The 25,663-nt window shown below is 38.8% G+C and overlaps 1 protein-coding gene across 24 annotated transcripts in view; it reads left to right on the top strand.

Moving 5' to 3' along the window:
- Nucleotides 1-25,663, top strand: part of CARMIL1 (capping protein regulator and myosin 1 linker 1) — a 307,540-nt gene that overhangs the window by 170,091 nt on the left and 111,786 nt on the right. For all 24 annotated transcript variants that reach the window (XR_015152305.1, XR_015152306.1, XR_015152307.1 and 21 more), the window contains 4 exons: nt 943-1,018; nt 6,680-6,768; nt 8,125-8,219; nt 19,063-19,149. Coding sequence is in view for 21 of the 24 variants with exons in the window: in XM_086369940.1 (XP_086226066.1) it covers nt 943-1,018; nt 6,680-6,768; nt 8,125-8,219; nt 19,063-19,149 (347 nt within the window). In the remaining 3 variants the exon portion in view is untranslated. The remainder of the gene's footprint in view (nt 1-942; nt 1,019-6,679; nt 6,769-8,124; nt 8,220-19,062; nt 19,150-25,663) is intronic.

Below are 25,663 nucleotides of genomic sequence, written 5' to 3'. Positions count from 1 at the left end.
GTCAGGCTGGAATGATAGTGTGGTGGCTGATCTCTGACTCGAATAGCTTCACTCCATGGCTGAAGAACTTGTATGAAGCGTAAGACAAAAAAGCAAAAACCCAAGCGACAGAAAAACACTTGGGCTATCTCATGTGTATAATCAGTACTAAGAACTGCAAGAAAGATACCAAATGGTTGTAGGATGCTTGCTAATAAGCATTGGGGATCCCATCTGATGTGACTTATTTTAAGACTGGTACTGTCCTTGCTTGCCATATAAACTCCTCTAGCCAGAGAGCATATGATATACTTGATGAAGGATTTATGAAGGAGCAATGTAAAGAAATAAGAGTTGTTAGTATGGAATTGGGAGAAGGAATGGCAACCCACTCCAGTACTCTTGACTGGAAAATCCCATGGACGGAGGAGCCTGGTGGGCTGCAGTCCATGGGGTCGCTAAGTGTTGGACATGACTGAGCGACTTCACTTTCACTTTTCACTTTCATGCATTGGAGAAGGAAATGGCAACCCACTCCTGCGTTTTTGCTTGGAGAATCTCAGGGACAGGGGAGCCTGGTGGGCTGCTGTCTATGGGGTCGAAGAGAGTCAGATGCGACTGAAGCAACTTAGCAGCAGCAGTATGGAATTAGACATAAGCTATCTCTTAGAGCAAGGAGGGTCTCTAAGCAAACACTGCTACCAACCTCTTTTCCTTTGGAAATAGAAATGAGAGTCCATAGAGGTAATTTATCTTCAACTTTAAGGAATTCTGTTTATATCATTCTGAAGGTCTGTCCTAAAGTATGTAATTATTGTTTAGGGGTTGCAATAGGTTTAGCTGAATGTTGTGCTTGTAAATAATAGAAATTAACAAGTGGACTTTGATGTTATGGATTAAAAATCAGACATCAATATGGCTATTGTAAGAGATGTTCATATATTTTGTTATTTCCACTTCTAGGGACTTAATACCTATAATTGCTGCTCTGGAATACAATCAGTGGTTCACTAAGCTGTCCTCTAAGGATCTAAAACTGGTAAGTAATTGAAGATGTTGCTTAGCTTTGCTGAATTTCAAAAACCTGAAAATTATAAAAAACAAAAAACAGATACATATTTGTTTTTCAACGATATTGGTGAGCTGAATACATGTTATTTCTAGGGAAATATGTTCCTATAAATGATCTGCAGAACATTTTACAAAGTTTGTAATGGGAGATGCTTCAGAAAAGTACTTCCTCGTGTTTTCAGCTGCTTCAGGCAATTTTAGATGATGAACAGAAAGGCACATTTAGTGGAGCTGTCTGTATACCCTCATTCCACTGGCAAAAACTATTAAAGTTACATTTGCACAGCTGCAAATAACAGATTTTATGTTCCTATCTTGCATTCCATCTCCACAAAGCTTCCCTTCCTGAGAATTTAGGAAAACATTACCAAGGTAGAGTTGGTCTGGAGCTTTGATAGCTAACATTAATTTTCTAGATGAGGTTTTGGGCAGATTTACATGTAAGCAAAATGAAATCAAAGTGAAATCTGTTAGTTTTTATAAGACATGGGGGAGCCAAAGTTTTGGTCTGTTTTATTAGTAGAAATAAGATGCTCTGTTGGGCTGGTTTTTTTTTTTTTGTCCCCACAATTTCAAAGCAGCCATTTGGACAGAAGCTTATCCATGAGTTAGGTTTCTGCTGCTTCATTTGAGCATGGGAGATAATTTAGATGTTTTAATGGAGACTCTTAACATTAAGTCTCCAACTTTCAGAGGTGATAGAAACTAGGGGGTTAAGCTTTTCTGAGTGATGGGCATCTAGGTTGCTTCCATGTTCTGGCTGTTGTAAATAGTGCTGCAGTGAACATTCAGGTACATGTATCTTTTTGAATTATGGTTTTTTCAGGGTGGCATATGCCCAGTAGTGGGATTGCTGGGTCAGATGGCAGTTTTATTCCTAGTTTTTAAAGGAATCTCCATAGTGTTCTGCATAGTGACTGTATCAATTTACATTCCCACCAACAGTGCGAGAGGGCTCCCCTTTCTCCACGTCCTCTCTAGCATTTGTTGTTTGTAGATTTTTTGATAATGGCCATTGTGACTGGGGTGAGGTGATAGTTCACTGTAGTTTTGAAGGAATGGAGATGCAGACGCAAAGGTTTTGTAGATATAGTGGGGGTGGGTGGAAGGAGGATGGGATGAGTTGAGAAAGTAGCTTTGACATATATATATTACCATGTGTAAAATAGATAGCTAGTGTGAAGTTGCCATATAACACAGGGAGCTCAACCTGGGGCTCTGTGATGACCTAGAGGGGTAAGTTGGGGGTGGTGGTGGTGGGAGGGAGTCTCAGGAGAGAGGGGAGATATTTATGGTTATAACTGATTCGCATTGTTGTATGGCAGAAACCAACACAACATTGTAAAGCAATTATCTTCCAATTGAAAAATTTGAAAAAAATTAAAAAAATTTCCAAGTGAAGAGATAAGATTTGGATTGAGACCTGGATCTTTTGAAAGTGGAAGGTTGAGATTTTCTGGTGGCCAGTCTGCTGAACTTGCCTGGGGTGTGAGTGGCTTAAGGCGGGCGTTATAGGTATAAACTTGGGTGGAACTCATTTGGGGATTATTAAGAGCCAATGTGGTTGACAGTAAGAATGTGGGCTTAGAAACAAATCTGGGTTTCAGATTTGGACTCTTATTACAGGGCTATGTGACCTTGGATACATTATTTGATCTTCCAGGGCCTCTGTTTGCTATATCCCTGTTACTGGGAGCTAATTGGAACTCATGTCTTATTTATCTCCATTCAGTGCTTTATCAAAGTACGTGGCTCATAGTAGCTACTCAGTAAAAGCTGGTTTAATCAATAGATGTCAAATGACTTTTGTTGAATGAATGAATGGACACAGCAATGTAACTCATTTGCAGGTTATTGAGATGAGTCAATTTTATTTATATATATAAAATATATAAAATTATAAATTTTATAAATATATATATATAAATTATTATTACATATATAAATTATATATATATAGTGGCGGTGCTCAGTTGTGTCTGATTCTGTGACTCCACGGACTATAGCCAGCCAGGCTTCTCTGTCCATGGGATTTTCCAGGCAAGAGTCCTGGAGTGGGTTGCCATTTCCTCCTTCAGGGAAACTTCCTGGGATTGAACCTGTATTTCTTGCTTCTGCATTGGCAGGCAGATTCTTTACCTCTTTGCCACCTGGGAAGCCCAAATAATTTATATGGAAGTTCTAACACAATGTCTAACGTACTCCAGGCATTTCACAACTGTCAGCTGTCATTGCCATCCTCACAATCAGATTAGCAAAGAGGCTGAGAAGTGAACAAATGGGGGAGCATGAATTATGGAAACTGTATCAGCTAAACAGGCGGGTGTCAGATCAGTGATGATGGAAGTACGGATGGTGACCCCCAGGGAGTGAGTGAGCAGACAGCTGTGATGGGAGACCTGGAAACAGAAGCCTCTCATTTGCTGTTTGCAGGGATGGGGACCGTTTGCAGGGCTGAGCCAACAGAGATTGCAGGTGTGCGAGGGGAGCCATTCGAGGAATGAGAAGTAGATTAGCCCGGGGATTGTGGGATCAGAGAGAACAATGCTTTGCTACCAAGTTAGTTTTCCTGGCTCATTCAGACGTTCACCTAAGCCCGTGATTTTCAAAATGGGGCACAAGAGAGCTCTGAGGAAGTTGTGGACATCCCTCTTTTGGAAGTTATCTGAAATCACTGGTATCAGGCCATTCGAGCTGCTGTTCTATCGTTACTCCTCCCAGGCAGCATCTCTTTTTTAAACGCCTTAGGTGTTTAGGAAAGAAAACACGCACGTAATTATTTCAGTCTTGGCCAGACAAAGCATGTACGTGCTTGTGTGCTTTTTTGGATGCCCTGGGATGGTGGGAAGTGGAAGACAGGATTTGAGGATTATTGCCTTCTCTGCTTTTCTACTAACAGATTTAAACACAAAAATGAAAATGTGTATATTTTTAATGCTTAGTATTTAAAAATGAGAAATACTCTTTGGGATATCTCTCTGCAAGTTTTCAAAGAGATGAGCGGTTTTTCCATGTTTGTTACCCAAAGGTAAAAAGGAATGATAATAGCCTTTGATGGCTATTGCAATATGTAATCTTGAAACATTTTCTAATACTTGGTTTATTTGAGGCACAGGAATGCATTACACCTTCTTCAGCTTTTTTAAAACACAAAGTGTAAAAAGAAGGGACGTCTCAAGTTATATGAATTCTCTGGGTTATTAAAATTGCTTCTCGCACAACAGAAGTCTCCTGTGCTTACTGTCCCACAGGAAAAATGTGACTTACATGCTTTATGCTGATCTTATGAAGTCTGTTAGCAGTCACTATTCCAAATTTAAGTAGAAGGATAGAGGGTTTTTTGTTTTTGTTTGTTTTTGAAGATATGCCAAATACACAATTAGGGCCAAGGTTCTGGACTCATAAAATCTCAGTAGAATGGGGATTTTGCTCAACTCTCTTTTTTATCATTTAGGTAAGTCAGTGAGCATCATTAGGTCTTTTAAAATCTTTTAAAAATTATGTGCTTGGACCAGCTACGGTATGTGGTTCCTCTCAGTTTCAAACTTCCGTATTTGTTTTATTTTGGACTAGTTCATTTGTAATTTTATAGTAATTTCTCCAGTTTTCATGCTATACATTTGATTTTAAAATAAATATAAGCTCTTAGAGAGTTATCATATTAACTTGTTAAAAAAAAAAAACTTTTCCTTAAATCTGTAAACAAAGTGCTGAACATGCAATAAGACATTTAGGGAAGACTACTGTAATGGTAACATTTTCTTGGTTCCAAGTTTGTGTATCTCTTTAAAATATCCATCCATGTATATTATTTGTATATAACAAATATATGCAAATAACACTTTTCATGTAGTTGGCATTTAATAAAAGGTAGCAAAATTAATGTAATCATGAACGACTTATCACACCTCTTCCCTACTGGCATGTTGAAGAAAAGTTGGACACACTTTTCCTGCATTTTCTTTCATAAATTTTAATTACAGTAATAATTTCCAATGAGTAGATGAAAGCCTTGCTTCACAACTCAGCTTTGGTAAATTACTTTTCTAGGTGCTCTGAGGTAGCCCTGGAAAGGTGATGATACTATGGATTATTTCTGGAAATTAGAATAATCTTCACAAAAACATGTCTGAGTAATCACCTTTTATCATAACACAGAATAAGATCATTTCCTCTAGTTGTATATTGTAAGGCGAAGAATGGTACTAATAAGGGGTCAGCATTTTGAAAATCACCACCGTCAGCACAATATAAATTGCAGGCATTGGGTCACTTGAAATTAATTTTCCTCTCCCCTCATCAATCTGTGGGTCACATTAGAAACCCAGGAATAGTATGAAGGCAGCATTATAAACCCAGAGGAATCAAGCAGGACACGAGAATTATAAAAGCTTTAAATTCTGTGCCTCTTGGTGGTTTTCCAAGTCATTTTTCTAAAGGCTACTTGACTGGAGAATTTGTGCTACATTTTATACTTTTCCAACAATGGTTAAGCCAGTTGGATATTCATGATCTGATAAAGAACTATAATATTTTATGTACTATTTCAAGAAAAGAAACTGCTCTATTGTATGCTATACCACACAAAATGATTTCTCTCTCTCTTTTAATAACATAAAAGATTTAAAGAGACCTTAAGTTATGATGACATTTAAAAATCACTTTTCAATGTCTGAATAATTTTAAGGTCAGGAGCTACCTTAAGTTTAGTTTTGGAATAAGGCAGGATATAAATAAATATAAAGCATTAATAGGTAAAAATTTAAAAGAAAAAATTATGCACAGTTCTACCAGGGCACAACTCTTGATTTCTCATAGTCCCCTCAAGACTTTTTGGCTGCATATATTAGCCATTTCAATTGCTGTAATCTTTATTAAACACTTCATTTTAATTATGTATTTTCATTTAACATTATATCCTAAGCATTTAAAATATTTTGAAAGACGTGAGTTTATGACTACATAATTTTTTAAAACATGAGCTTTATTAACACGAGATGATTAATTATTAAAGTCTTTCTTATTCCTTACCTTAGTTTAGAGATTACTTACTAGTAGCAACATTGTAACACCTAACATTTATCAAGTGGTTATTCAGCCTCTCTTTTAAAGTACATTAGATCTTTAAATGTTATCTATAAAAAGAATGATAATTAACAGCTTTTAATGAAATGCACATAGAGGGCTTAGCTCAGGGCCTGGCACATGACAAGAACTCAGAAAGTAGAGTTTCATCATCAGCCTCATCACCATCATCACTACCACTCAGTCTTTGGTTTTTATTTTGGGTATCACTTTCTTGGGGATTTCTTTTGGTTTTCCCAGGATTGCATGAAATCTGTGTGCTTGTAGCACTGCCAACATGCCTATTTTCCTGTCATAATTGTGTATTTCCTTCTTGTCTGATTGCCTTCTGGGTGGTATCTTTGTGGGAGTCAGGGACTTTTTCCTTTATGTTGTTTTGTTCCCTGAATCTTCATCAGCAGGATGTGTAGGAGTAGTTGTCAACTCATAGGTTGTTGATTGGATGAATGATTTATTGAAAGCTTTGTAGCTGCAAGGATTTATGATGGTGAAGTGCGGTCGTATTCTGACTTACGATATGGTCAAAGAATATTTTCTGTTACAGTCCACTGATGTCTGTGAACAGATCTTGAGGGTGGTGAGCAGGTCCAATCGACTGGAAGAATTGGTGTTGGAAAATGCTGGACTTAGAACGTGAGTATTTTCCTGAATGTATGAATGTGTTGCTGTAAAACATTTTGGCCTTTCTTCTATAATTAATACATGGTTTTGAGAAAAAACTTAATGATATCACCTGTATAGTGTTTTCTCGTCTTAAAAAAAAGTCCCTGTGATCCCCATCATTATTACAAAGTTCAAGGATTTTACCTTCTTTTGTGGTGTGTCACATGGTATCTTTGAGGGTATATAAGGATAATGCTTAAGAGCATGGACCCTTGGGTCAGATGCCTCATGTCTTTGGGCAAGTTGGTTCAGTTCTCTGTACCTCAGTCTCTTCATTTTTAAGTTGGTGATAGTAGTGTTTACTTTGTAGAATAATGGTTGTAAGGATAAATGAATTAATACAAGGAAAGTGTTTAGAAAAGTTTCAAAATCTTTCATATTAGAGATGCTATGTGTTAACTTTTACTAGTACCATTACTCATAAATCATAGGCATAGTAATGGCGCATTTCATAGGATGTTACTGTTTGGCTTTGATCTGTTTCAGCCATTTCTCTCCCTTTTCAAATTCACACTTAAATAATCTTCATCTAGTGTGGTTCAGTAACAATACCCAAGCCTTACTAGGGGCATGGGACTTTGAACCCGCTGGAGTAAAGACGTCACTGCTACTAAGTGAGGAGGCTTGGCAGTTTCATAGTCATAGCACCTAACACATTATTTTAAGTTAAACACACCTAAAATAGTGCTTTTGACTATGAGGTGATTGGATGGCATCACTGACTTGTTGGACATGAGTTTGAGCAAACTGGGAGTTGGTGATGGACAATTGACATGCTGCAGTCCATGCAGTTGTAAAGAGTCGGACATGACTGAACAACTGAACTGAACTGCAAATATAGTGCTAGCAAATATAGCCTTCAAATTCAACAACAATTAGGGCAGTCACTTCTGCCTTCCTGAGTATTGCATGAAATTAAAACTGATATAGGGAATAGCCTATTGTGATTTTCGTGAAAAACAATTCAGTTCAGGATTTAAGTCACAGAAGGGCCAAAAGTACTATTAATAGCATTCTTTAATGTGTCTTTAAAGGAGCAATTATACATTTTTCTTTGGAATGAGGTTCGGACTGGTCAAGATGAACCATATTCTGGCTATGACTTTATGGATGCTCTAATGAGGAAATGTACTCATGAACATAGATTGATTCTTAACAAATATGATACATAGATTAATTGTAAAGATTGGTTCTTAACAAATATGATATATAGGTTAATACTGTAAAGGCTCCTCCTTTTTTTAAATTTCACTGTAGCTATTCTAGCATTAAATTTTCTAATTGAGTCGTTTTACACATTGTGTCTTAATGTTTGTTTACTTGCAGAGATTTTGCACAAAAACTGGCCAGTGCTCTAGCACATAATCCCACTTCGGGGCTGCACACGATTAACCTTGCTGGCAACCCACTGGAGGATCGAGGTACTGTAGCATTTACATGACTGTTGATGCCAGAACTGTAAGAGGATTAGGGAGTTTTCATTTAGCCATGCCTGTGAATAGTGTGTCTTAGTTGTAATTATATTATAAATGCTCTTGTTGGCTTAAATTTTTTCCAGCCTCTGGTGAAAATACTCACGCTCCTGTATGATCTTACAGAAAAACCCAAATGAGCTTTTTGGCCGACCCAATATGATTGTATCAGCTGACAAACAGTTTTAGGAATTGATCCAAGTGGAAAGGAGGATATTATTTTTTAAACGATCGTATTGACTTTTTCTTGCTGGGTAGCAAATTACCACAAACATGGCAATTTAAGATTACATAGATTTATTATCACACAGTGTCTTTGGGTCAGTCTGGGTACAGGTTGACTGGGTTCTCTACTCAGTATCATGAGACTGAAGTCAAGTCAGCTGGGGTTTATTTGATCTGGGGTCTTCTCAGGCTCACTGGTTGTTGGCAGAATTAAATTCCTGAGGCTGTAGGACTAGGTCATCATTTTATTGCTCCTTGCCAGTCAGGGAGCACTTCCCGTGCCTGAAGACTGTGCTCACGTCCCCACCACGTGGTCCCCTCCTCTCCCAACTTTACTGTCTGCCTTGCATTCCAGGCCAGCAGAAGCACAGCTCTCTGATGCTTCACTTTCTTGTAGACAGGTCACCTGTTTGAGTCAGACTCCTCCAAGACAGTCTCCTTCTTGATTAATTCAGAGTGGACTGATTAGTAACCTAATCACAATGTGATATCCTACCATATTCCTTTTTTGCCCAGTTACTTATTTTGTAATGGGGTATAACCGATTAACAATGTTGTGATAATTTCAGGTGAACAGCAAAGGGACTTAGCCATACATATACATGTATCCATTCTCTCCCAAACTCCCATCCCATCCAGGCTGCCACATAACATTAAGCAGAATTCCCTGTGCTATATAGTCAGTCCTTGTTGCTTATCCATTTTAATTTTTAATTTTTTTAGTTTTTAAAAATTTAATTGGAGGCTAATTACTTAACAATATTGTAGTGGTTTGTTATACATTATCCATTTTAAATACAGCAGTGTGTACATGTCCATCCCAAACTCCCTAATTGTCCCTTCCTTCTATCCTTCCCAGCAACCATAAATTCTTTCTCTATGTCTTAGTCTCTTTCGGTTTTGTAAGTTCACTTGTATCATTTCTTTTTAGATTTGTGATAACCCATCATGTTCTTTGGTCTACCCCACACACTTAAATTATGTAGGATGTATTTGCCAGGGATAGGAATCTTGAGGACCAGCTTACAGTTCTGCCTATCACAGATGTCTTTTAATTTTTAATGAGATTTGAGTGTGAGAATAGAGAGGAGTTGAAGGACTAGATTTCATGAGGAGGCAAAAGAAGGTTTTATTAGAAGATGTTTGCATGAGTAGAGGGAAGAGTGAGTAGCTTTAGAAAGTGAAGCCTGAGAGTTTGAATTCTCAGTAGGAGAACACTGATGGATGAGATTTAAGAAGGAGTAGCTTTATCTCTAGAGGGGATACTTTGTTTTCATTGTGTATTTATTACAGATGTTTTCCAGCATTGTTGACTAAGGGCCTTTCATCTCGGGATGTTATATATTTGATGAGGGTTAATTATTAAACTGAGCTGAAGATCCTGGTATAGACACTCAGTTCTGTATTTTTGTTCCTGTTACTGACATTGTTCTTCATTGAAAAAGATACCCATGTGGCATCCAAGGAAACATTTGAAGAGGAACTTCCTAGCACCTGAAATAGTGAATCTAAAGGAAGGTTGAGACTAAATTGGAAAACTAGATCACATGAAAGACACTCTCATAGGTGTAAAAGGCAAAGCTGAAAATACTGGAAACGTAACTCTGTAACAGGAGTTTCTCTGGGGTTTTAGTATTTTCTTTAGGAAAAACAAGTGTTCTCTCTACTAGTCAAATGCTACCAAGAGGTGACTAAAACCATGTAGATCACCTTTTATAGACAGTAGGGCTGTTTTGCTTTTGTTTTTAGGATGGAAGGAACTCAATCATGTTTGTCTCCTGACTGGACAGAATCAATGATTATTAAGTGCTGGTCGCTAGGAATGTGAAATCCAGAGTGTAGTAAGGGACACTCCTTGGTCATCAGGGAAATGCAAACTCAAACCATACTGAGATATCACCTCACAACCAGTAGTTGAGCTATCATCAAAATAAGTGTTGGAAAAGATGTGGAAAATGGGAACTTATGCATTACTGGTGTGAGTGTACAATGGGGCAGTCTCTTCAGGTGCTGGTTAGCCAAAAGTCAAACACAAATTTACTCTATGACCCAGCAATTTAACTCTTAGGTGGTCCCCAAGAGAGACGAAATGAATGTCCACTCAAACACTAGTGAATGAGTGTTAATAGAAGTTCATGGTTGCCCCAAAGTGGAAAACTAAATGCTTATCCCTGGTGGGGGGATAAACAGAATGTGGTGTATCTGTACCGTGGAACCCTGCTCCACAGCACAGGAGAACGAGGTGCTGGTCCTGCTGTGACATGGGTGAACCCCAAAAATATATTTAGGGAAAGAAGAGAGACCCCAAAGATCTTTCAAATTATTTGGGCTTGGGAGGCTGAAAGTGAAGTCACTCCATCGTGTCTGAGTCTTTGCAACCCCATGTATTGTAGCGTACCCGGCTTCTCTGTCCATGGGATTTTCCAGGCAAGAGTACTGGAGTGGGGTGCCATTTCTTTCTCCAGGGGATCTTACCCAGGGATGGAACCCGGGTCTCCCGCTTTGTAGGCAGATGCTTTTAGGGGAAGAATGAGTCTGGGGCTCTTCGTCTTCCTGTGGTGTGCCTCGTATGCCCTGAGGCGCAGCCCTCCTGGACAGCCTTATCTGTTGACTCCTCATCTTGAGTTTGAACTCCTGAGATAGCAGTTCCTTCCTTCTGTTGCACTGGAATTAGATATGGATGTCTCTGTACCAGCCTTACTTCTCATTCCTCCTCCTTGTCCATCATTCTCTTGTAATCTCCTAAGACACACCACACCTAGCCCAAGACCTTATATGCAATCAATAAATACTTTCTTTAAACTGAATTTCACTTCATAATAGACTTCCTTTTTTTGTCACTTTTAAATTGGAGTTGAAAACCATGGTGAAGTTTATCAAGATTCTTTTGTGCAGAGTCAGAACCGGTGTGGAGAGATGACGTGTCCCCGCCTTTTCCTCCACTTCCCTACCTGTGTGACCTGATCCTTGTACATCTTTCTCCTACCTGCATTCCCAGGTGTGAGAACCAAGAATCATTCCAAGCATGTTTTCCAGAGCTTCACACATAGATGCCGACTCTCCAGGGTGTTTTCTGCTCACTTACACTCAAGCCTTGACACTCCTGAAAATATTTTCTCAAACTAAGGCTTTCTGTGTTTCTGCCCCTTCTAGATTCCTTCGTTGCTATGTTTGGCCAGAGCTCTTGGACAACTGCCAGCACCTGTATTCCCCACCTTTTTTTCATTCTTTGGACTGAGCCTCCTGAACACAAATTCTTTACAGGCTTTTTTTTTTTTCTTCCATCCAAGCTAAATACCTAAAGATGATTGGTAGCTTTTCTGCTCCTGGATGGGGAGTCCACAAGAAATCCAACTGAATGTAAAATATTTATAGAGACTTCAAAATAGGGGAAAATGGTCATGACTTTTGTTTCTGAGCTTTTCACTGAAAAACAATAAAAAAGCATGGGGGGAGGAGTGTGCAGTTGAATTGTTTAGTCTGTAAAAGAGGCCAAGCCTGGGAAGATTATTTACAAGGAAATGCAAAGAAACACAAGGCGGTTTGGCAGCCTAGAATGCTGAGGAATTTAAGTACCAAGTAGAATTCGATTTTTGCACCTGAACCATCCTCTCAGGGCCTTATTTGGAAATTCTCAGAGCGGAAGCTTGGCTCCTTGCATTGTGATATGAATGTTGATGCAGCAAAGCCCTGATATTTACAGCTCAGCCTCCCCGTCAGGCTTGTGCTCAGAGGACAAGCAGCCTTCTGTTGTTAAGGGGCTGCTGGTGGAGGAGGTTGAAGTATGATTTAGTAGGAGGGGGGTCGTGTGTACTGGCAGTGCTTCCAATGCTGGATGCCCTGCTCATCGTGCTCTGCAGGAGCCCCACAGGGCAGCGAATGGACCACACGCATTCATGAGCTCTTCTTATCCCAGTTGCAGGGCCAGCCAGTTCCCCAGCTTCCTCTTGGCCTCCTAGTCCTGTGTGTTTTCAGACTGTAGGTCAAGACCTGGTAAGCATTTTAATAAAAAGAAGAAATGGAACACAATAGAAAATATCAGAGCGCATTGTTTAGGAAAACTGGGGTTTTAGTTTTTGCTTATATGTCTATGTGCTTATTTTGGTATGAGCTTCCTGTACCACAATGTCAAATCTCTTTCTGTATGTGGGTCATGGTAGAAAAGGCTTGAGACTCCCTATGCTTACTGCACTTTATTAACTAGCTCTGTGTTGAGTCCTCTGGACTGACCTGGTGTCTGAACCAGGGTGTTGCGGTCATCGCCTCCTGACTAATGCTTTGGATCTGATGACTTTTTGGATTAAAGTGGAGTGTTTTGGGAAACAGAGCTCTTCTCTCTCCACTCGTTTCACACACTTTCCTTCTCTAAATGTCACAAGCTCTGTGTTCCAGTCTCCCTGGTTACCGTTCCCCGTTCCCCTCGATTTTATGATTTTAGCCTCGTCAGGAATGTCTGTCCTGATTTCCTCCCCTCACTTTATTCTAAATTGGATTATTTTGTTTAAAGATGATTTAGAATCCTGTCTTGAAATGTTTTGCTTTTGGAAATGTTGACCTGACGCACCCAAGTTGTTTTTTTGCTGACCATCTGGTGGTGGCTCTGATTTGATCTGAATAAGACAAGACAAATGGATTCTAGAAATGCTGCTTACATTTGAGGGCAGGGTAGATCCTTCATATTTCAGTGTATATCAGTGGGTTTTAGAGTCAGAATACGTGGGTTCAAATCTGAGCTTCTCCACTTTTCATCTGAGTTTCCTTGGACAAATTACCTAACTTCTCTATGCCTCAGATTTCTCTAAAATAATAATAGCACCTCCCACAAAAGAGTGTTTTAAAGATTAAATGAGAATACACATAAAAGCCGTAGGAATAGCAATGCACCGTGTCACATACTGTGCACTCAATACATGTTAACTTTTACTGCCACATTTGACTCATAGAGTAGCCTTGTGAAGTTAAATAGTGCAAATGTTGCTCTCCTTTTATGGATCAGGAAGCTGTGTTTACATAATTTGGAAAAGCTTACAGAGTTCTACCTAGTACTGATTGTTCAGACTGATTGTTCATGAGTGATCAGTCAGTCAGTCTCTTCTACTGTCTTTTGGATTTTCTGATTTGGCTGTCTCCATTTCCTATGGAAGTAGAAGGAAATATTTGTGTATGAGATTTGGAAAACATTGGCTTATTCCACAGCACGTCGATATATTTTCTTAAGCACTTTGATATTTAAAGATGCCAGGTTTCTGTGTGACAGCTATACAACAGAAAGTACTTTTCTTTAGAGTCATGATTTAGCCATATTTAACTGATATCTTTATGTTTACAAAGTGTAAAACAATATTTTTAAAACTGCATAGATTTAGATTTTAGGGCATTCAAAAGTTAAGTGTATTGACTGTTTTTTCCCACTAGTCTTTTATTCCTATATTCCTAGTTCTTCAATCTCTTCCTCTCAACTTTATCTTTGAAATGGAAATACTCCATCATGTTTTATTTATCTTAAAAAATATTTTATTATTTGTTTTGTTTATTTTTGGCTGTGCTAGGTCTTCATTGCTGCATGCAGGCTTTCTCTAGTTGTTGAGCAGGGGCTACCTGTGTTGCAGTGTGCAAGCTTTGCACTGTGGTGGCTTCTCTTGCTTTGGAGCACGGGTTCTAGGTGTGTGGGCTCAGTTGTGGCACACGGGTTTAGTTCCTCCATGATATTTGGGATCTTCCTGGACCAGGAATGGAACCTGTGCCCCCTATATTGGCAGGAGGATTCTTAACCACTGAACCCCCAGGGAAGTCTCATATTTTTTTTATTTAGTTAGTTTTCTTGGTGTTTCTGAACTCTCCAGGGAAGCCATTGAAATTAGTAGAAATCTAAAGATTTTAACTTTCACCTGTGTTCTGACATCTACAGTGTTCAAATCTATATGCTTTCTAACAGCCAAGAAAGAGTCATTTGTTTCCCTGATCATGTTGCTAGAACTCCATGGGCAGAATTTTGTAAAATTACCAATATTATGCTTTCAGTCAACAAGGAGAAGGGGACAACAGAGGATGAGATGGTTGGGTGGCATCACTGACTCAATGGACATGAGTTTGAGTAAACTCCGGGAGTTGGTGATGGATAAGGAGGCCTGGTGTGCTGCAGTCCATGAGGTTGCAAAGAGTCGGACACAACTGAGCAACTGAACTGAACTGAATCAACAAGGACCAACTTTAAACCATTTTTTCCTTACCATGTGAATCACACAAATTCTAGGATATTAAAGTTTTAGAGTTTTATATGTAATTGGGTGGCACTAGTGGTAAAGAACCGCCTGCCAATGCAGGAGACCTAAGAGACGCAGGTTTGATCCCTAGGTCAGGAAGATAGATCCCCTGGAGGAGGGCATGGCAACCCACCCCAGTATTCTTGCCTGGAGAATCCTCATGGACAGAGGAGCCTGGTGGGCTACAGTCTCCAGGGTTGCAAAGAGTCAGACATGACTGAAGCGACTCAGTATGCATGCATGCATGTTACTGTCATAGAGTTTTAAGTACATGCCTGATTAATGGGGTAAAACAGCAATGTCAAATTTAATTTCCTGTCTTTGTGAGTTAATAACTTCTGATTCCAAATTAAAATTCTAAACATTTTATAGTTACTTTTTATTAGTCATAAATATTTTGAAGCAGAGGGAGCTATAATGGTTTCCATTTTGAAAGGAGAAATAAAAATTAGACCTTTTTTCCTTCTAAATTTGACACAAACTAAAACAAAAATAAATTACAGGAAGGGTTATTCATCCAGTAAAGTCTCCAGATGAAAGCTGTTGGTGATAAATTTTGTTTTAATTCATAGCTCTGAAGGCTGTGTGGCTTTATTTGGGGGGCAGGATTGAATAGTTTTTGCCAGAAGTTAAAAAGTCTCTTCTGTCCTTTCTTAGTGGGGGAAATGTTTTCTCGATGATCAGCTTCTTCCATGGCGCTATTTAGTAACTAACTTCAGGAAATACAAGGCAGGTGAATTTTTTTTGTTTTTCCTAAGATTTTGGCTGCCAACCACTCTCAATTTATTCTTGTTGCTAAGACCCCATTTCTGAAGTCTGCCAAAGTGGAGGACTTTTTATCAAAAATGAATTCAGTTCTTTTATTTTTGAAAAACTGAACAGTAACTGACCTCATTTATGCCTTTCATTCCATTAGCACTTAGCAAGGGTATTTCTTAAAAGAGGAAATAGAATGTATTTATAATTTGTGGATGCCTAGGAAGCTGAAACAAAACATTTTGTCGAGAAAGAACTTAGTAGAACTTAGTCTAGAATTAGAGAAAAAAATACTTTAACCAGACAGTCTTGTGTTTGAGCCTTTAGTCCTCTTTTACCTTTAATCCTGCTTTTTTCATTTAAAATAAATGATCAAACATGACTTTACTTACCTTTATTCTAACTTAGGAGCCTCACCTTTTATTGCTTTCATTACTTAGGGTGTGATAGTTCTATTTCTAGAGAAAAGTAGTATTGTTATTATTTATTCCTTTTTAAAGGAAAGTTTCTGATTAAGGATTGAATAGAATGGTGGGTGTCCTTGCATTTGGTTGTAGGCATTTGCAGTTTTATGTGTTGAGTAGAGTTCCATGTACTGTAGAGTAGGTTCTTATTAACTTTTTTTTTATAAATGGGTGATTTTTATCAATTGGAGTATAATTGTTCTGCAATGTTGTGGTTGTCTCTGCCGTGTATCAGCGTGAATCAGTCAAAATTATATACATTTCCCCTCCCTTTTAAGCCTCCCTCCATCACCACTCCACCCCTCTAGATTGTCACAGGATGCCAGGCTGGGCTCCCTGAGTTAAACAGCAGCTGCCTGCCAGTTATCACTTTTACCCATGGTGGTGTCCTTTCTTAATTTCTCCTATAGTTATCTGTTCTATACAGGGTTGGTCAAAAAGTTTGTTCAGGGCTTTCTGTAAGATGTTATGGAAAAACCCAAAGGGACTTTTTGGTCAACCCAATATATGGTAGCGGGTATGTGTCCATCCCAATCTCTCAATTTATCTTCCCCTTCCCCCTTGCTAAATATACAGCAATTTTAAATTTTAATGAAGTCCAACTAATCGATGATACCTTTCACGGACTGTGTCTTTAGTGTAGTATCTAACAAGTCATTGCCACCCAGTCATTTAGATTTCCTCCTCTGTTATCTTCTGTACCTAAGTTTTCTGAAGTAACTTGTATTCAGTGAAGTATGATGTATATTCATAAAGGTCTGTAAATTCCAAGTTTAGGTCTTAGTGAATTTTTCCGAAGGGAATGCTGTCACGCAGCCACCATGAAGGTCAAGAAGTAGGACGTTATGAAAATGCACGGACTTGTCTGTGGATTCTGCCTTCTGTTATGATAGATTAGCTTTATTTATTGTGGAACTTCACCACTATAGAATTATACAATGCATACTCTTATATTTGGCTTCTTTTGCTTTTGGTTGTGGAGAGGTTTTTAATAGTAGATTTATTATTTTCTTAGATAGGGGATATTATTTCTTAAGTTTTGCTAAGTTGTATTTTTCAGAAGGATTTCTTCTGCAGTGATACATTTTTTGATCTGTAGTTTTTTTCTCTTACACCCTTCTGTTCCATTTGTAGTGTTTGTAGGATCTCTTCTGGTGTTCTGTTTTCATTTCTGATTTTAATACTTTGATCCTTCTCTTTCTCTCTCTCTTAAAGTCTTGCTGGGATCTATTAATTTTATTTTTTAAGAACATACTTTGTTAAATTTATTTCATGACTGCTTTGTATTCAATTGAGGTCTTCCCTTTGTTATTTCTTTCCTTCTATTTATGGAGATGAAATGGGGATTAATTTATTGTTGCTTTTTAGACATTGTGAGGTGGATACTTAAATTATTAGTTTACAGCTCTTCTTTATTCACTTGTGTATTTAGAACTTTAGACTTCACTCTAAGCATGGCTTGAATTGTATACCCCAATTTTTTTAAATTAAATTTTATTTTATTTAACTTTACAATATTGTATTGGTTTTGCCATATATAAAAATGAATCTGCCACAGGTATACATGTGTTCCCCATCCTGAACCCTCCTCCCTCCCCATACCATCCCTCTAGGTTGTCCCAGTGCACCAGCCCCAAGCATCCAGTATCGTGAATCGAACCTGGACTGGCGACTCATTTCATATATGATATTATACAAATTTCAATGCCATTCTCCCAAATCATCCCACCCTCTCCCTCTCCCACAGAGTCCAAAAGACTGTTCTATACATCAGTGTCTCTCTTGCTGTCTCGTATACAGGGTTATTGTTACCCTCTTTCTAAATTCCATATATATGCGTTAGTATACTGTATTGGTGTTTTTCTTTCTGGCTTACTTCACTCTGTATAATAGGCTCCAGTTATTGAATTGTATACCCAAATTTTGATGTCTTAATTTAAAATATTTAAATCAATTCATTTTACAAGAATGTACTGACTAAATATCAGACCTCTCCCCTCTTTGTAGTTAACACTATGGTTTAAAATATTCAAATCTCTAGACATACTTTTAATTAAAAAACCTTTTTAACAGTACTTAATCCAGTGATTGTCAGACTTGTTTGGGAAATGCTGTGGGAGACAGGCAGGGTCTCCCAGTACCTGCCATCCTTGGGGAAACACCCATCTAAAGGCTTAATCAAGCTGAATGATGTTTAGTTTATTTCTAGAGTAGTACTTATTACTTGATAAAATTTATATTTAATTTGGGGTTATGTGATAGGCAGCAGCTAGCACGGTAGTTCCTTACCGTGGGTAAGGAGAGAACTGGGGTCTGAGAACCAGTCTATGGGACCTTACAGTTAATACTGTTTTAGGATGTTTCTCAAAACATGCCCCTGGGGAGGTCATAACTCAGGTGAAGCAGGGGGTTGGTTGAAGGCCCTGTAGGACATACATTGATTGTTTATCTGTTACTTACTTCCTCCCAGAAAAGAGTCTACACTCATTGTAATCCTTAGGTGAGTGAGGGAGTTTTCACAATCTCACACCCTGATCATTAAATTTAGAAACCACTTGATTTTTAATACTGTAAATTCCTTGGGAGTTATTTTATGTTTCCAAACCTTTGTCTAAGGTTGTTAGCTGTAAGCCAATTCAATACTGGAATTCACCTGCTTAAAGTAAAGCTGTTATCTGAATAATGCCACATTGTTTTTCTTGACAATAATTAAATAGTACGCATCCGCCCACCCAGAAGAGTGATCAACTCATTAAGACAGAGGCTAAAAAGAAAAGGAGGGGAAATGACATCACTCTTTCCAAGACTATTTGCATTTGAAATAGCACTCTGAGGAGAGGATAACACTTAGTCCAAAGAAAAGCATCTCTACTGGTAAAGTTTTGATAATTATTATGCCTTTCTCTTACCCTAGCTAGGAGAGAAAGTAAAGGAGGCATGATAGTAGATGACTAGAAAACAACTAACGTTAGGAAAAACAGGCACTTAAATTGGAGTCAAACTTAATTTTCAGGCATTGTAAAACAAATGCAATCCTGACAACTTAAAAATTCTAATGATCCCTTTCTTTCCTTCCTTTCACAGGTGTGTCTTCTTTAAGCATTCAATTTGCCAAACTCCCAAAGGGATTAAAGCATTTAAATTTGTCTAAAACCTCATTGTCACCTAAAGGTACAGTATATCTTACTTATTTAACTTTGTTTACTTAACTTTGTATCGATAATGTATTTACTGCCCCATGCTTCCTTATACATGGTTAGAATTATTACTCAGTTATGTATCTGCCTTTAGTAATGTAGTTGATCCTTGAACAATGGGTTTGAACTGCGGGATCCACTTACATGTGGTTATTTTTCAATAGTGAATGCTACAGTACTGCATGATCCACACTTAGTTCAATCTGCAGAAGTGGAGGAACTGTGGATACAGACAGCTGGCAATTAGTTATGCGCAGTTTAATCCTCGTGTTGTTCAGGGGTCAACTGTATGTGTATTGTAATGCTCTGGCAGTTTTAAAGTAAAGAAGTTATCTGATTGAAATTCTGGTGTTCTAAAGTGAAATGCTTTCATACTGGAGAATAATCTGAATGTCCACATGCAGTAGTCAACTTTTTCAGCTTTGAGTTGAGGTCCTGCCTCCTGTTCCTAAAGGCAGCTGTTTGTGTTGTGTTGTTGTTGTTTTGTTTTTGATTTAGCAGTTTTTTTTTTTAATAAAATATAGTTGACTTACAACACTCTGTTAGTTCCAAGAGCATAAGATAGTGGTTTGATATTTCTGTATATTCAGTTCAGTTGCTCAGTTGTGTCCGACTTTTTGCAACCCCATGGACTTCAGCACACCAGGCTTCCCTGTCCATCACCAGCTTCCAGAGCTTGCTCAAACTCATGTCCATTGAGTCCGTGATACTTTCCAACTATCTCATCCTCTGTCATCCCCTTCTCCTCCTCCTCCCATCTTTCCCAGCATCAGGGTCTTTTCTAGTGAGGCAGTTCTTTGCATCAGGTGGCCAAAGTATTGGAGCTTCAGCATCAGTCCTTCCAGTGAATATTCAGGACTGATTTCCTTTAGGATGGACTGGTTTGATCTCCTTGAAGTCCCAGGGACTCTCAAGAGTCTTCTCCAACCCCACGGTTCAAAAGCATCAATTCTTCGATGTTAATGACTATTGGAAAAACCATAGCTTTGACTAGATGGACCTTTGTTGGCAAAGTAATGTCTCTGTTTTTTAATATGCTGTCTACATTGGTCATAGCTTTTCTTCCAAGGAGCAAGCGTTTTTTAATTTCAGTGGCTGCAGTCACCATCTGCAGTGATTTTGGAGCCCAAGAAAATAAATTTTGTCACTGTTTCCATTGTTTCCCCATCTATTTGCCATGAAGTGATGGGACTGGATGCCATGATAATCGTTTTTTGAATGTTGAGTTTTAAGCCAACTTTTTCACTCTCATCTTTCACTTTAATCAAGAGGTTTTTTAGTTCCTTTTTGCTTTCTGCCATAAGGGTGGTGTCATCTGCGTATCTGAGGTTATTAATATTTCTGCCAGCAATCTTGATTTCAGCTTATGCTTCATCCAGCCTGGCCTTTCACATGATGTACTCTGCATATAAGTTAAATAAGCAGGGTGACAATATACAGCCTTAATATACTCCTTTCTCGATTTGGAACCAGTCTGTTGTTCCATGTCTGGTTCTAACTGTTGCTTCTTGACCTGCATACAGATTTCTCAGGAGGCACCTAAGGTGGTCTGGTGTTCCCATCTCTTGAAGAATTTTCCACAGTTGGTTGTGATCTACACAGTCAAAGGCTTTGGCGTAATCAATAAAGCAGAAGTTTTTCTGGAATTCTCTTGCTTTTTCTATGATCCAGCGAATGTTGGCAATTTGATCTCTGGTTCCTCTGCCTTTGCTAAATCCACCTTGAATATCTGGAAGCACATGGTTCATGTTCTGTTGAAGCCTGGCTTGGAGAATTTTGAGCATTACTTTACTAGCGTGTGAGATGAGTACAATTGTGTGGTAGTTTGAGCATTCTTTGGCACTGCGTTTCTTTGGGATTGGAATGAAAACTGACCTTTTCCAGTCCTGTGGCCATTGCTGAGTTTTCCAAATTTGCTGGCATACTGAGTGCAGCACTTTCATAGCATCATCTTTTAGGATTTGAAATAGCTCAACTGGAATTCCATCACCTCCACTAGCTTTGTTCATAGTGATGCTTCCTAAGGCCCACTTAATTTTGCTTTCCAGGATATCTGGCTCTGGGTGAGTGGTCACACCATCGTTATTATCTGGGTCACGAAGATCTGTTTTGTATAGTTCTTCTGTGTGTTCTTGCCACCTCTTCTTAACATCCTCTGCTTCTGTTAGGTCTATACTGTTTCTGTCCTTTATTGAGCCCATCTTTGCATGAAATGTTCCCTTGGTATCTCTAGTTTTTCTTGAAGAGATCTCTAGTCTTTCCCCTCCTATTGTTTTCCTCTATTTCTTTGCATTGATTCTGTATCTTACCAAAGGATTACTACTGGTTGTGTTTTTTGGTTCATCCTTGGAAAGACTTCTTTGCTATCACACTCCCCCTGCCCCCACATACACATAATCCTGTCAGATGGACTGTCTGGTGTACAGAAAATGGTTGGGCCTAACTGCAGTTACAGTCATCACTCTTGCTGTACCCGCTCTATTTCCTGTCTTGGAAGTTGCCTTTCTTTCCCCAGGTTCTTTCCTGACTCCACTCACCATCCTCCCATTTTTTTCTGTTCTGTTCTTATTTTGCTATATTGTCCCCTTTATAACACTACTACTAATAATTGAAATCTTCCTGCATACATCATTCCTTTGTACTTGAAAAGTTTTTCTTTCATCTTGTATTGGAAAAATCTCCATTCTTCCTTCTGTGTTTCTCTGTATGTCTCCTTTACTACTCACACAAAACATGTCACTTCTGATATTTCTGGTCACCAGATATGTGGACGTTTCCCCCCCACACCAGGCAGTTCTCTGCAACACCAGCCGGGTATCCTATAATTCAGCTCAGTATCTACCTGGAGATGATGTCAAATCCCACAAGTTAAGGGCTCTGTCCCATAAGACTGTTATGCCCCCAACACCCTCCTCTCCCTCCATGCCCTTTACATGCCTATTGACAAGCCCAGGTTATCAGAGGTTCTGAAGTCTCTCTAATTTGCTAGAGTGGTTCACAGAACTCAGGGAAGTGCTTATTACACTTACTAGTTTATTTTTTTTAATTATTTTTTTAAAATATAAATTTATTTATTTTAATTGGAGGTTAATTACTTTACAATATTGTATTGGTTTTGCCATACATCAACATGAATCTGCCACAGCTGTACATGTGTTCCCCATCCTGAACCCCCCTCCCTCCTCTCTCCCCGTATTTACTAGTTTATTAAGGGTAAAGGATCCAGATGATGAACAGCCAGAAGAAGAGATCCACAGGGTGAGGACTGGGAGGGTGCCAAGCACAGGAGCTTCTGTTCCTGTAGATTTGGGGCGTGTCACCCTCCATGTGCCGATGTGTTCATCAACCTGGAAGCTCTCAGAAGCTCTCCAGAACCCATGGTATGTTCATGGAGGCCTTATCACGTAGGCATGATCAATTATTAACTGCATTTCCAGGCCCTCTCCCCTTTGTGCAGAAGTGTTGGTGGGTGGGAGTGGGGATGGAATTCCAAGCTGCTCATTGTGGCTTGGTCATTCTGATGACCAGTCCCCATCCAGGAGCCCACCCAGAGTTGCTGCATTAGAACAAAAGATGCTCCTACTGCTCTTATCACTTATGAATTTATAGGAGTTTTGGGAACCCTGAGTCAGGGTCAAAGACAAATATCAGAACAAGGGATGTTTCTAGTGTTTTTATCGCCCAGGAAATTACAGGGGTTTGAGGAGCTCTGTGCCAGGAACCAGCAAGGGGGGCAGAGACCAATACGTATTTTCTCTTATGTCACACATCTCCAAATATTTTTAGAGAGCTTCAGTATATTTTACAAAACCCTCATCTATGATCATCTCTTCTGACATGTCTTCCCTATTCCTGAGGCTTCAACAGAATCACTTACTTTTTCTTTTGTGTCACTTCTAGGTCATATCTAACATCATTGTATGAATTTTGTGTTTTCCCTATGAGAAGGGGGCTCTCTTTGCCACACGTGTGTGTTTCTTGTCTGCATCTCTCCAACACCTGATATAGTGGTGCTACCCAGTGTGGGCATAAAATGAAACTTTCTTGAGTACTTTGCCACTCCTTAACATATGGCTGTCTTTTGAGGACAATATGTGTAGTGATTGCCAGTTCTCCAGCAGATTGTCTAGGCTTGAGTCCTAACATTTTTACTTAACTACAAATACATTAATACATCTCAGTCCCTTGATTCCTTAGCAACCTCATTTATAATATGGAAATTTGAGTCTCTACTTTGTCAGAGGTGGTGGGATTAAATGGGTTAAAATGTATAGTGTCATTTTTGGCACAGAGTGCCATGTTGTCCCTGCCCCCATCATCTTCCTCCTTCCCTCCCTTCTCTTTCCTTCCTCCCTTCCATCATATAGTGTTTTTCCATCATGTATTTTTATATGTTCCTATTTTGCCCAGGACAACCTCAGTGTCCCCACCCACAAATCTGGTGAATTAGTGCTCCTCCTGGAAGACTCAGCTTCTGTCTCCTTTTCTCTTTGAAGTCCTTCTCAGACAACCTCCTCTCACCACCCCCTGCAGAACTGGATGCCCCTTTCTCTGCATTCCATAGCACTTTGTAAATCCCTCAACTTTAGTGCATGTCTCACTGTATTTTGGTTGTGTCCTAGCCTGCAAGGTTCTAGCTGGCAAGGGTCTTGTGTCCTTCATTGCTGTGTCCCTGGCACCGGGCACTGCTGTGTCATGGGTGAGTGGGTAAAGCAAAGTGGTCCGGGAATGGTTTACTATCCATCCATTCCTACTTTATTCCAACCGTGCAGTCATGGTGAGTGAGTTGAAATTTGGGTTCGTTCCATTCATGCCATGATTGTGTCCACATGTTTAAGATGAAGGGACAAAAATAACTTTCCGAAGGGAAACAATTCACCAGGAGCCAGTGTTTTCTGTCCTGATGCCTAAAGCCATCTATAGATCTGAAAGCTAAGATGTAGTCCCTTTCTGTTATCAGTGTTCTACATCAGCAAATCAATTTTATAAAAACCCTTTTCCTGATGATTATCAGTGCATTACGTATTATGGTACAGACTTCGAAGATTCTGAAAAGTATGACTAAGAAAGCAAAAACTACTTGCAATACGAGTACCAAGTCAATACAAGATTGTCACTGTTGACACTTTGGTACTTGTTCCTCTGCACTGTTTTGTGTCGGTAAGTAGTTTTTTTTTTAATATAAATATCTACAAAAACACACACATGTATATATGTGATTATACTATTTTATGATATGTGATTACTGTTTCGTAAACTTCTTCCCCTATCCCCCATAGTAAATTGTGATCACTTGTGTCAGTAAACACTTGGTCACTTTCAATGCTGTGTGATAGCCCAGTGTATGCAAAATGTCCCCTCACTTATGCACATAATCTAATATTGTACATGTAGACCGTTTTAAATTCTTCAATAGTGCAAAACACCCTAATATGACATCTATATCTAATCACCGGTCATGAGTTAATTTCTTCTTTAGGATAAAATTCTTGTAAGTAGAATTGTGAGGTCAGAGTTTGTATAATTTTTAAAAAGCTGTTTCTGACATGTATTGTCAAGTTTGTCCTCCAAATATTTTGTACAATCCTCTTTATACTCTCAGCATCAGTGGATATTATTCTTTCTTTTTTATTGTTTATCAAGCATATGAACATACGTGTTCTGATATTTTAATTTTAGTTTCTTCAGTTATTGCTTAGTTGGCTTTTCCCCCTTGTTCCTTAGTCACTTATATTTCTTTTGGAGGAAGTTGCTAGGTCCCCTCCTTTGTTACTCTTCTATTTAAAGGGTAAATTTTTTTCTTGTAAAATCATGTATCACGTGCTTCATAAGTCTAACTCTTTCTTAAGGTAGAGGTTTTTTTTTTTAAACTTGATATTTAATATATTTGTTCATTATTATTAATAGAAGACAGATAGAGGGACGTAACAATCTTTGATCCTTCTGAAGGCAAGCTTGGGTCCTGAGGTACCTGAGAGATGCCCTCTCCCTCCCAGTGATGGGAGTGGGCAGGTTCTTCAGCTTCCCCTGAATCACGACAGCCCCACATGCCCTCCACCCTTTACAAATGAAGATCCACACCTTTATCTCTTTTCTGCAATAAAATATGTTTGAGAATTAATATTGTTTTATAACATGTGACCCAAAGAATTTTAAGTCATCCTTCCTAGGATGTATATCTTGAAATGCTGCCTTTTTAAAAATTGATTTCTTAAAGGTTTTCAGTATTCTTGCAGACTGTCACAAAGGATCTGAAAGGTCTGTGGATTTAAAATAACTCAGATTAAATTGCACTTTTAAACTTTTGCTGAATTTGACTAACATTTTATTTCTGTGAAAACATTTATATTCATGACTCCATAATTCAAGGCAGATTTTTTTTTTAAATCTCCCCATGACATCCACACTGTGTCCAAATATCCTTTCTCTTCCTCAGATGTGAGCTAAGTGATAGTTTTCTGGATTTCTAGTAAATGTCCTGCTGGTTG

The sequence above is a fragment of the Bos grunniens genome, chromosome 23, assembly GCF_055505025.1.
Source record: "Bos grunniens cultivar Pamir isolate PY7600 chromosome 23, Bosgru_T2T1.0, whole genome shotgun sequence".
NCBI lineage: Eukaryota > Metazoa > Chordata > Mammalia > Artiodactyla > Bovidae > Bos > Bos grunniens.
This window is presented reverse-complemented; position numbering and strand designations above follow the sequence as displayed.